This window comes from Branchiostoma floridae, chromosome 9 (genome assembly GCF_000003815.2).
Source record: "Branchiostoma floridae strain S238N-H82 chromosome 9, Bfl_VNyyK, whole genome shotgun sequence".
In the NCBI taxonomy this organism is placed as follows: Eukaryota; Metazoa; Chordata; class Leptocardii; order Amphioxiformes; family Branchiostomatidae; genus Branchiostoma; species Branchiostoma floridae.
Genome location: NC_049987.1, coordinates 21,999,218 through 22,012,179, shown reverse-complemented (window position 1 = coordinate 22,012,179; position 12,962 = coordinate 21,999,218). Strand labels below are relative to the sequence as shown.

General features: G+C 41.7%; 1 protein-coding gene across 1 annotated transcript in view; it reads left to right on the top strand.

Annotated features, from left to right (window-relative positions):
• Positions 1 to 9,157, top strand: part of LOC118422545 (T-box transcription factor TBX15-like) — a 12,950-nt gene extending 3,793 nt beyond the window's left edge. Inside the window, exons 4-7 of the mRNA XM_035830177.1 lie at positions 3,731 to 3,898; positions 4,386 to 4,450; positions 7,441 to 7,538; positions 8,282 to 9,157. Coding sequence (XP_035686070.1) covers positions 3,731 to 3,898; positions 4,386 to 4,450; positions 7,441 to 7,538; positions 8,282 to 9,009 — 1,059 coding nt within the window. The 3' untranslated portion in view covers positions 9,010 to 9,157. The remainder of the gene's footprint in view (positions 1 to 3,730; positions 3,899 to 4,385; positions 4,451 to 7,440; positions 7,539 to 8,281) is intronic.
• The last annotated feature ends 3,805 nt before the right edge of the window (positions 9,158 to 12,962 follow it).

Sequence of the window (12,962 nt, the reverse complement as noted above, 5' to 3'; positions counted from 1 at the left end):
GTCATACATCATCCGGCTGGCCGGACAGACAACAGCTTTCCGCACCCAGAGATTCAACTCAACAGTCTCTACTTTACAGTACTAGTATTCACTCCTCTTGGGTCCGGGCTTGATCTATATGGTGCAAATTTGACGAAATAGGGCGAGCGCTTGCCAAGCGGTGTCAGTCACCGGGTTGATAAAGTGTCTCTGTGGCTAGTTCCTCAACTTTCCTCTAGTAAAATAACGAACCGTAGCTACTATGGTCGATTTCTGCTAATACGAGGACGTTTTAAGTTTTCATTTTGTCATAAAAAAAAAGTCCGATGTAGACTAGATCTTCGTACGGTTGAATGTGAGTAGAGACGAACTATTCAATTTTGGTACACACTCTCAAATGTCCGCTAACCATTGCGACAAGGTAAAAAGCTAGTAGAGAGATTGGAACAGTTTATTGCAAATTCTTGCTTGAGGGTTAATTGCAGTTAACATGAAAGGGGACAAACAAACAAATAGTGTAGAACTTCAGTATAAAATCTGTCTACTCTAGTCTATTACATTTGTATATAGAACGCGTCCCCTGTTTTGTGTTTAGTCCACATGTGTCCAACCACAACATTATTCATAGGTGTTTATGGATGTGTCTGATTGTAGCAAATTATACCGCACGTGCTAATGAAGCGGTAGCTGTCATCGGGGTGTTCATCTTATTTATGGAGTTATTTAATTATCTAACACGCTACTTTCTTGGGTGAGCGTGGTGAAAAATCTATACAGATGAAGTTTGACGAATAGCCTGAGATAAATGGTAGACATTCGGCAAATAGGGTGAGGAATTTATCGGAGAATTTGGCTGGATACTAGCGTATAGCTGACCAGCTATATCACATATGGCCTATTTAATTGTTTTGACAAAGAAATTAGTCTACCAGTATGTCTTGCCAAGTAGCTAGCCCCAACAAGTACTGTATATGGTTTAGACTTCTTCCATATCACCAAGAGAAATGGTATTTTAAATTTAACCAAGATTTTATGCTGTACTGTACACATTTTTGTTTGCTTGCCTGCTTATGAACTGAGTACTCGTATGTATCTTTTTTCGGAGGAACGAAAAAGTGAGAAAAAATTATGAGCAACGGAAAAACACTGGACACTATTTGTGCTTCTCTCTACTCTTCTGCGATATCTAAATTATTATCCGTGGAAGTTTTGGGTTACAAATTATTTACGTTTCACATCGCAGTGATGCACCAACCACCACCGGACACTCTTGTGTCCACGGTGCTAATCCGACACCGTAGAAAAATATTATTTTCTCCTGATAAGCTTGACGTCTTGTTTATTTGTGGCTCGCGTGAAAATGAATATACATGACATGTGTGCGCTCCCTGTAAGACCCTGTAACAGAGATGTCAGTGTCGCATGTGTTCCACAAATATATTAAATAGCTAAGTACACTGTGTGCACAACTAAATTGCGATTTTGAGAGGCATATATTGTCAAGTTTTACATTTGTTTTGCTTACCAGGACTTGTGCATGATCATGATGATGTAAACTCTTTGAGTTCTATATCATTATCCAAACTCAAGATGCGCACAATGTAACCAGCAAAATATCAACCGCATACTTCCGAAGAGCAAGGTTTTCTGGCTGAATGTACCTGAATTTACCTGAACCGCAGAGACTCCGTGTCGGAAATCGCATTGGCAGTCAGTATCTTTTAGCGGATTAGCTCTAGACTTGTCGTTCCTCGGTCGAAATGAACATCGGCGCCCCCAAAACCACAATGTTGACAGGCTTGGTTTTTGTGTTTATTCGTTGTTGTTGAAAATTGATACACGAACCTAACGACACATGTTTGCATAAAGGGAAGTTTCAGCGGTTTCGTCCGTTAACCTAGCACCGAAATCTCACTACTCAATTTGACTCAATGACTGTATCTTGGGATGAACGTCGACAGCTATGTTGTCAAGAGAAAATGATTTTGTCTACGGTCTAAACGCAGCAAATATCCTAATGTAGGAAAGACACTTATTTATTTTGATCATTACTATCCAAACAACTTCTTTGTTTATCATTAGCCCAATATAAACGTCAAGTTAAAAACGTAAATTGTAACGCTTTTAGTTCCACGTACAAGTAAAGTAGAGTATACTTATATGTATATATATGTTTCTTTCAATGACTTACGATGGAATATAATATTTCAAAACCACATACTAGTATCGTTTGGATAGGTTCAGTAACTTCAGTTGCAACCCCCACCGTTCTTTATTTTCAACAACCACGTACAGTTCTCTGATAGTTATAAGTATAGGGTTCCTGACAGCTGTTAAAGATTCTTTGTCAAGATCATTTTCCAAGCGAAATCTCGACCGTGAGCCGACCCGGTAACAATCAGAAAACTGCGCTTAGAGGTCTAGTTGTTGGAGAGTACGGCACGGTCTCCATTTTTCCCGATCCACTCTCCCCTGTCGTGCTCCGGGTCGGCGCTAATATGCAACAGGTCATTTCATGTGGGGCGCGGCAAAAGGAAAAGCGTCATTAGGCCCAAATTTGTTGCGGCGATGCGGCCCAGATGTGAGCGTGTGGGAGGGGGTGTTCGCGCTGAAACGAAACCGGCCGCTCATAAAACAACATGCAGCGCCGGTCGCTTTCAATTTAGGAAGCCGTTTTATACAACTTCAAGGCTACACCATGCTGGACGTCCTGTGTAATAGAACTTAGTAAAACAAGTACGGTTAAGTTTCACAAGTGCTAGTCACTGTATGAAATACTACTACAGTATCACCAAAAGCTATGCCCACAAAACTCTTTATCAACTGTATATACACATAGAAGCTCATAAGTAGACAAATTTAAGATGTAGTTAGGGGATCATTTGTTCGACGAATTATTATTACTCAGTTTACTGGCCTAGTTTGACTTACTTTATAGTTTGGAAACACTTCTCAAAATAATGGTCTTTCGTTTAGGGAACCTTGCAAATATATACTAACTACAATGAACCACTGAATCCTCGGACAAGCTACACTCCTTGGTTGTTCTATGCTCACGATTCTTGATATTTTCGGTGCACGTAGAAGTGTCCTATATGCGTAGTGAATATCGTGAGCTTGTCATAACATCCTGACCCTAGCGGGGTGTCGGGTTTGTCTGACCAGCCAGATCAGCTCACCCCTGGGAAAATGTGTTGAAAATCAAGACATGACAGGCTATATTAATCCTACTCTATGGATAACATCATAGCGGATCTCCTATTTTGATAGAGCATAAGATTTAGAAACGTTAAAGCACTGAACCTCCTTCATCATCGTTGGTTAACGGCAATGAACAACAATTTGATAACCTGCTCAAATTTTACCAAGGATATTCAATCCCAGTGCAGGGATTTAGAATATGAAAAACAATGCACTGTAATTTGTATTCTACGAATGCCATGTTGTTGGACTTGTTGTGGAGTCGTGACTAATTTGCTGACAAAAGATGGGGCAAAGTATTAACAGCAACAAAATTCTCGAAATGGCCTGATTCTTTCAGGCATGGATCAGATCACACCTTTATAAGTACCATTGTCTAAAATGATGTTAAGTTTTAGTTACATGTGAAAATGTAGGACTGCCAACTTCACAAATTGTGAAAATGTAGGACTGCCAACTTCACAAATTGTGAAAATGGGTTTCTTAAAATTGCAAGTGACCATCGCCTTTCTAATGACACTAAACTTGAACTTGTTCTCATATCTTACAGATCATTCTCCACTCCATGCACAAGTACCAGCCCCGAGTTCACATCATCAAGAAGACAGCACACACGGACCTCACCAACAAGACCAGCATCTCACCTGGCGACAAGGCACAGACGTTTGCCTTCCCAGAGACCGTGTTCACCACAGTCACCGCCTACCAGAACCAACAGGTGAGATCCTTGCAAAATGACCACAAAGTGCCCAATATGTACAAGGTATTACAAAAGAGAGCAATCTCAAACCATCTTGGAAGCTCGTCTGTGTAAAAAAGTACTTCTTCAGGATCAATACTGATGAGTCGTCCTTGAACTTGATCTGTATATACTTTTGTGTTGGAAGAAAGTTTAGCTTTGTACTACCAATCTCAAACTAGTTAAGCTTATCTTCCACTGGTCGTGACAGAGAAGACAAATTCAACGTACATACAGTACTTACAGGGTCTGAGGGTAACAAACACAGTGGTTTTAAGAACTGAAACCCTTTTCAGTGGCGTGTCAGTTGGGTGAGCAACACACCCTGGATTCGAAGAAGATCTTGATCCATGGGTAGGATACTAGTATACAAGCATGCCACACTAAATATGGATTGTTAAACATTGGTTCTAATCTCCTCTATCACCGCAGTCACTGATCCAAAGTTTCCCCTCATTTCCTCCAGATCACCAGACTGAAGATTGACAGGAATCCGTTTGCAAAGGGCTTCCGAGACTCCGGCAGAAACAGGTGAGACACTTTTCTGTCTTTATTATCCAATGTTGCTTCACATGGTCACTTTGAGATGATGTGATGTTACCATTTAGTTTGACATGCTCTTTGAAAGAGCATGTCATAAGGAATTAAATTTTGGAGACACCTGTCTTAGAAAATCAAATTTCTAGCACCCTTTCCAAACTCAATCTCTGGTTGCTTGTTTATGAGCACCCTCCATTGGTAATATAAAATGTGCATACCATTCTTCCTGGAGTCCTTTTTATGTCATCATGTACAGAAATACAAAGCTTATAAATGTCTGTTAAAACAGATGGCCCACAAAGCACCTGATAAAGAGAGTTTGCTCTTTCCTGTGACTTAATACCTAGTCTCTGGCATACCCTAGGCCTTGCACTGACTGAAAAAATAGTAAACGTTGGTCTAAAAGGAAGAACAATTTGCAAGAAGAGCTTAGCCACACCCCAAAGAGAGTTTAGCTACACTCCAAAGCAAGTCAATTCCTCTGACAAAATAGTGCCCTTTTTTCCTGCAAATTCTACAATATTTTAGCCCACATAGTGGGCTGATGGAGACTGTGGCATACCCACTCCTACTCCACCCTGTCAGTCTGTCTTACCTTATCTCCCTACACTGTAACTCAGCCTACCAGAAGGGAGACTTAAAGAGCTCAACATTACAGAAGCTGCCTTCTTGAGATAGCAATCAGCTAAGAAGGCTTAAGATGTTTGGTTCAACAACTTAGACATCTCTTAAGCCTGGCAAGTTGTTCACCAATTAAGGTACACCGTTAAGTGGTACCATGTGTTTCAGCAACCTCTGACAAGAGACACTTGTTTTCTTCTGAAACTGTATCTTTACAGCAGTTCTGTCTCAACAAATACATCTGATAAACGTGACTGACAAAATATGTTAGGGATATTCTCCTTTTTTTCAGATGCAAAAATTTAAGTGAAACTAATCCTAACCCTAACATCTAGATTTAAAGTGATTCAGATTTAAAGGCAAAGCCCCTGTGTAAACTTGTAGTTGCCTGTCTGGTAGGAATTGTACTCAGTTGTCTAAGTGCTGAGCTATTTTTGGTTCCTTTCTCTTTTCTGATCTCTTTGACAATTTCCATAACCACTGAAAAGGCCTTTACACAATCTATTAGGCATTTGCTGACAGCTGTTTCCATTTCACAATTTTCAAAACGTATGATTACAAAATTGTAGGAAACAGGGAACAAATTTGGCACGTCTTTTCCACATGGCACATCTGCAGTGATGGTTTTTCCCAGCAGCAGTTTTGAGCTGTGGTTGATGATAAACTGTTCCCTCCTCCCCCTGATTATAATTCAGCATGAACAAACAATGGCAACCATCTGAACGCCATCAGAAACGACCGAATGTGTTTGTTCCTTCGAGTTAAACTCTCCTGTCCTCCTGTTGAACTTGTTCTATCCCGGAACCCCTACCTGGAAGGTGTGCCTCTGGTTGATATTCTAGCCCAGCCGGAAAAATCGCCTATGGAGACACTTTTGATTCTCAGCATTAAATCATTTGAGTTGTCCTAAAATATCATGTGTGTTGGCTTGGAGCATGTTTGTAAAGGGTAGTCGGTATCCAAAACTATCATAGCTGTGAAGTCTCTTTTGTGCTCTCTTGGAGTCTCTGCAAATATAGGAGAGGGTGCCGTAGCAATTCTAAGTCAGTCACCTTGAGTATATGCTGTGAACTTGAGTATATGCTGTGAACCTCCAACAGCTAGTTGTCAGCAAGAGTGTAACAGCTGGGTTCAAGCGCCAACTGACCAGTCCAACGCCGCCTGGACCTTTTGGCCTAGCAAAATAGGCATTGAATTGGAAAGCTGGCAGGTCCAGGTTCAAATCCCATGAGCTAGGAGACTGTTTCTACTCACCTCTACTAGTCTTTCAAAAGTCTATGCAAGGAGGTTATATAACCTCCTTGGTCTATGATAATATTAATACCTTTTTCTCCCTGCTTTTAGAATAACATTCATTAGTACAAATGGTTGCTCAATTTAGGGACAGAACACCTTGTTCGGAATAAAATCATTGGAAGGTGAAAGTAAAGTTGAATAGAACATCTTCGTGACCTTGTCTCAGTCTTCCACCATTTTGGATGGAGATATCAGTGGGAGGGAAGCTTGGGTGACCTTTTGACCCCTGGGGCCTGCCTCAGATTTCATGGTGCACCTTGATGACTTCATTTGGCCCCTCCTCTTGTCCACACTGGGACCTCAGCAGAGGCATGTGGTCGACTGAAACAAGTTATTGCACGGTTCTAGGCTCTAGCAAATGCAGAATTCTTCATTTGGTGTCTCCTCGGTTCTTTAGACACACAAGTTTTTCTGAGAAGGAAAAATTGATAAAACTTCTGTAGACTTTGATTAAAAGTAGGATAGAAAAGATGTCTTTGGCCACATATGAAATCTGGTTTCCAGTTTGGGCCGCTCTTCAAGTTCAGATCACTGACATTTCATGTTTTAATATCAGGATTTATAAGAGCTGTCCAGTTCCTCTTAAAGCTGAGAGGTGAAATGCTTTTCAGTCATAGCCCAAGTCAAAGCTTGTGCTGCACAAGAAAGTTGACCAAAATATTAAACATTAAATAACGTCATTTCATGAATTACAAGTGCGAGAAAGTTGACACAAGCATTGTAACTATTTTCCTACATGTCCATGAGTCAAAACTAAACTACCTGTAGGACTTGTAAATCTATTCTCCAAGCAGAGGTTGATATTGTGAGGGGAAAACTGTGACCTTTTCCTTATATGCATCTTTTTCTATCAGCTGTCCCTGTGGAGTAATTGACAATTGTAATTCATGTTGCTGTCCAGTGTGTCATAATTAATTAAGATCGTTTGTCCTAAGTAGTAATTAACTGCTGAGTCATTGCCCACAGCCCTAATCAAATGTGCCATGTCCATCATTAATTAAGACTTATTAGTAACTGACAAGTCATTGACCACAGCCCTAATGTGCCAATTATTGTGTTTCCAGGTCTGGGCTGGAGTGCATCATGGACAGCTACGCCCTCTGGCACAACCCCGCCGGTCGACCCTTGACCTACGGACAGTACACCTCCATGAAGAGCCAAGGTACGTGATGGTCTCACATAGGAGTTTTCTTTGCTCCGGGTAGAATGACAACAAAACTCTCACTCTCATGGGCATTGTCACTCTCTCTCATTGACAACAAAACAATGGTTACCCAAAACTTAGTATTCTAGATTTCAAGGCGCCAAGTTGTTAGTAAAAAGTAGAGTAGAGTAGAGTGGTTTCAGCCAGGTAGGAGTTGTTTTTACTCCAGTTTGGGCCGCTCTTCCGTTCAGTAAATACAGTTCTTCCAAGGTCAAATTGTTCCGAGCTGTCGCAAGAACCAAAGAATTCATTTGAACTGACCCCTAAGTGTTGAAATGATCAGCCAATCAGATCCAAGCCCTGATCCGCACCTGTGACCTTCCACCTTAGCAGAACTAAAGGTGGTCAAGGACAAAATGGCTGCCTTGAACTTCTAGATGGGTAGCCAAGTTGACACTCAAGCATGTGTGTACTTATAGCAGCTGGCTTCTACTATCTTTAAGATATTGATCAGTTCCAAGAAGTAGTTTCTTGAAGTCTCCCTTGCCGTCAGCAAACTGATCTCGAAAGACAGCAGCAAATATACATTGATACGTCTAGAAAAATATTTTCTTGAATGGATTTGCTTTTTTTTACTGAATGGAAGAAGATCCGGTGGCTGTTGCAAAAAGTTTTGTTTTATGGATACGCATGGTAAACGGTATTGTGAGTTAAGTCTATATTTTGGCATTTGTTTAACAAACTTTTTCTTTTAATTGCAGAAGAAGAGAAGCTGATGTCGGGGATGCTGCAGCCCCCCTCCCCTCCCACAGCATTCTACCTGGCGCCCAACACCTTCAATGTGGGCTGCCGCGAGGGACAGGCGTGCCTCACGCCCGAGCGCTACCACGAGCCGTCCCAGCGGACGTCCATCAACAAGGAGAACGTGTTCTCCGCTGACCTCCCCTCCGACAGTCCCCGACTGGCGCACCCACAATGCAGTGCGACAGGAAGTATGTGCAGACATCCGCTGATGCCGGAATCACCGGCGTTGCCACATCCCGACGACTACGTCCGACAGACGGCCACGCAGCCTCCCAGCATTCCCTACCAGTACCTTCCCAGCAGCCCCCACTTCTCCCAGACGACCTTGAGCCCGACCCAGCACAGCCCGCTCCTGGGCGCCCCCTACCCATCCCCACGGAACTGCAGCGCCGGGTCTTCCCCCCACTCCTACCTTCCCATCAGCCCCTCCACATCCGGAACTTCCTCTTGCCCTACGACCTCTCACCTCTCCCCGACCTTCTGCACCTCCGCGACCTTCCCACATCCGTACTTCAACAACCTGCAGGTGCTGCCGACCTCTGCCCTCCCGACCTCCGCCCTTCCGACCTCTGCCCTCCCGACCTCTGCCCTGCCGACCTCTGCCCCCAGTGGCTACAGCTACCTGCATGGACAGTACAGGCTGGCGGTGCACAGAATACCCAGTCCTCAGGCATCACTAGTATAAAGACAATCACAGATTAAATCAATATCAATAATCAATGAATGTAAATATTATATGCTGGCAAGCAATGCCATTCTTGTCCAGAAAATTCTGTTACGCTCTATGTCATTTCAAATTTGAGAGAATGAAAACTTTAAATGTTGGGCTTTAAATAGATATATCGAAAACTCATATGTTATGTCAAAAGATACCATAGTACGGATTAAATCAAAATATTTCTCAAGTGTACAGCCAGTAATACACACAAAAAATGTATTTGTAAATGTTGGTTTTCCTTTGGTGCCTTTGCAATTGGAAAAATAAAGTGACTAGCATTATTATCTACACGTAAATGACACTGCCGGCTGCATGGCTGCGAGTTGAAGCTACATTCCAAACGGTTCTCTTCCCCCAGCTGAGTTTGTCAGGGTGTGAGTTTTCCCTGTCAGTACGATGATTGACATTCATATCTGTGGTGGCAACTGACACTTTCAAGGTCAAATGCCAAGGTCATGTCAAACCCTCAAAGGAATACTGTCACACAGACATACTAGTACTTTCTCCCAAATTCAGGGACTGAAAATTTGAAATCATTTTTGGCCCTGAAAAGTGGTGTATTGAACAGTATTATATTGATTATGTTACCAGTTTGAAATTCAGTTGGATAAAATTTATGCAAAATGCAGAAGAAAGTATTTAATGTTACCGCAAGTTACACATTTTTAATGCAGTTAAGTATTATGAATGCTACTGACCTGTATGTATATGTTGCTTCGTTGTGAAAAGGACTGCAGCTCACTTCCCTACCTCTGTTTCGCTCATCAACCTGTTATAAACATTAGAACGAAATGTTACCAGTGCAGAGAGATTGACATATCTTCATTTTAGCAGTCTGTTAAGGATAATTATTGTTAAGAAACATTGAATCAATGAAAGTCTTCAAAAGACAATATTTGTAGTAACTTATAATAATGTAAGCAAAGAAGTGGTACTTAACTGTGTATTTGTATGACAAAGCACTACGTTGTTTGATCACTTAAATTATGTCAGAGCACACGAATATTTCAGATGTTGTTGCTTTTAAATAACATGTTCTGGTCACAAGTTGAAATGTTGAACAGGGTGACCTTGATGTACATGTATGAAAAATGTCTTCCCAAATTTGAAATTGCAATGTACAAATGTTTCTGTGTTCTCTGAGTAAAAGTGTTGATTGTTTCCCCGACTTCACAGTTGTCTCTCAGTTATTGGTTTTCTCTTTATCGCCACTATAATAGTTAGAGGTGATGTGTGAAAAATGAATTGTGTGAAAAATTTCCAAATTTGAAATTGCGAAGTAAGATTGTAATGTATTCTCTGAGTAAAAGTGTTGACTGTTATCCCGACTTCGCAGTTGTCTCTCAGTTGTTGGTTTACTCTTTATCGCCAGCCACTTGCTGTTACATAGTTAGAGGTGATGATATCCTTGGTGAGTGTCAGCCTCTCAGTTTGTGTTCCACACACGTCAATCCGCATGATGTGTGAAAAATATCTTTCCAAATTTGAAATAGCAATGTTCAAATATCATATGTTCTCTGAGTAAAAGCGTTGACTGTTTCCCTGACTTCAAAGTTGTTGGTTCACTCTTTATCGCCACTTGCTGTAATATAGTTGATGTGTGAAAAATGATTTGTGTGAAAAATTTCCAAATTTGAAATTGGGAAGTAAAATTATTGTGTATTCTCTGAGTAAAAGTGTTTGACTGTTTCCAGACTTCTCAGTTGTTGGTTTCCTCTTTATCACCCAATACTTGCTGTAACATTAGTTAGAGGTGATGATATCCTTGGTAAGTGTTAGCCTCTCAGTTTGAAAATGCAAAGTAAAAGTGTTACATGTTCTCTGAGTATTGACTGAGAAGACTGTTTCCCCGACTTCACAGTTGTCTCTCAGTTGTTGGTTTCCTCTTTATCACCCGATACTTGCTGTATTACATAGTTAGAGGTGATGATATCCTTGGTGAGTGTTACCCTCTCAGTTTGTGTTCCGCGCACGTCAATCCACATGCCACAGACTCCAGACATACCGACCATGTGTGGGGCATGGCTGGCATTCACTTAGCCCCTCACCACACCAAAGGCGTGGCCACATTTTCGTCGCCAAATTCTGCGCTGACATCGGAGAGCGGACAGCTGTCGCATTTCGTTTGTCGCCGTTTTGGTTGAGACCAGCGTTAATATAGAGGCGTCCGCTCCCGGACGGTAAGGCGATCTGGGACGGGGCGGAATAAAAATATCACTGTGAACATGATTGAGAATGTTTGCGTCTGAGTATTTTGTTGTGGTACGTGATACCATGTGCCCAAGGGGAAATCCCCCCCCCCCCAATGCAACTAGTACAGGACACTTCTAAAGGGATATCAAGTCGACTAACAGGCGTCGGTTTTAATATTTCCAATATGTAAAAAAAGATACTTAAAATATTGCAGATTTGAAAGCACCTTCCGTCGACTTGATATCCCTAAATTTTAAAAACAACAGATATAGGTTACCCAACGGATAAAGGTGAACTAACGTTATTTGGAAAGACAGCAGTGATTTAAAAGCCCGAAATTCTATTATTTTTGGTAGAGATATTTTGATGATACCATTATGTAGAGAGAAGTCCCTTTGAGGTACATTAAAATTTGATCTATTCTTTTAGAAGCTTCTAAAATGTCTTTTATCGTGTTTATGATAGGGCTAAGGATTGCTGCACATTCAGTTATAGCACATGATGTTAATATACCAATTGGAATAGTATAAAATCAAGTGTTCCAAAATCTCAATGTCTTTCCAAATTCAAAGTGACTTCAGGGTTACCCTCCTTAATTTGTGTCCTGTCACAAACCAGACTATCTTTACCCAGGGAGTAAGTTACGCATGATTCTCATAATGTAGAACTGGCCCGCTACCTTTACAACTCAGCTGGATAGGACAAGACAAGCAAAGACGGACTCGTAATTTGACAGCTGGATTCAAACCCTTGTGCCCAAGTCATACCCCCCAAGTCCACTCACGTAGTCTGCGTATCATTTGTTGTTGTTGTTGTTGTCCTCGTTTAACGTCTATTATTTCGCTAGACGTGGCCTCTTGGTGCTGAGTAACACATGGTTTGCATTTGAGTCAATAGTCTCTCTTGGTATTTAACTCTTGGTTCCTTGTGCTTGAGAGTTGCTGGAGGAGTTTCTAGGAGAGTACGTCGAAACGGTGTGTACTCTCAATGTACTGGGAGAAGGCCATGTACATCTGTTTGTTGATTCCTTCTGAAAGGTCTTCTCTCATTCCAGCAAGCGTAGTGATGTCTGTGTCTCTGCTGTCCTCTGTTGTGTTGTATGTCTCATATATATTCTCCACTTCTAGCAGCATGTGTTGTCTTTCCTTTTCATAGCGAGGGCAGTGGTACAGGAAGTGGTTGGTGGTCTCCACAGCACCACAGTTTGTGCAGCTAGGTGAGATTTCAGGGTTCATCATCCTCCATAGTTACTGCTAGCTCTATCTTTTTGCATGGTAACCACAGAAAGATTCCGCCAGCAATACCTACACAGGATGGTACTCAGGCTACCACACACACATACAGATACTGGAACTTAGCCTCTATCAGGCTTCGTGGATCTGTGTTCTAAGTGTAGAAATTGAACAAATAGAGTCATAGTACACTAGGGGAGTCAGCCGGCCAGAACAATCATTTCTTCACTCTGTTAGGCCATAAGCTGTTCCCTAGCCGGCTGTGCTTCTCTGGCAGGCTTACCTCTATTTGTTCCATTTCTATGGTTTTCCCAGTGACCTATGGAGCCTGGTAGAGACTAACTGGAACCCAGGCCTCTTTCCAATGTCTTAATATCCTGTTGTCACCACAGTCACTTGCTTGAGGACAGCTAATAAATTATTGAAAGTTTAGAAACCCAGGCCAATTGGAATATTTTGATCACCCAATGATGAGAAACACAGCTAGATAAAACT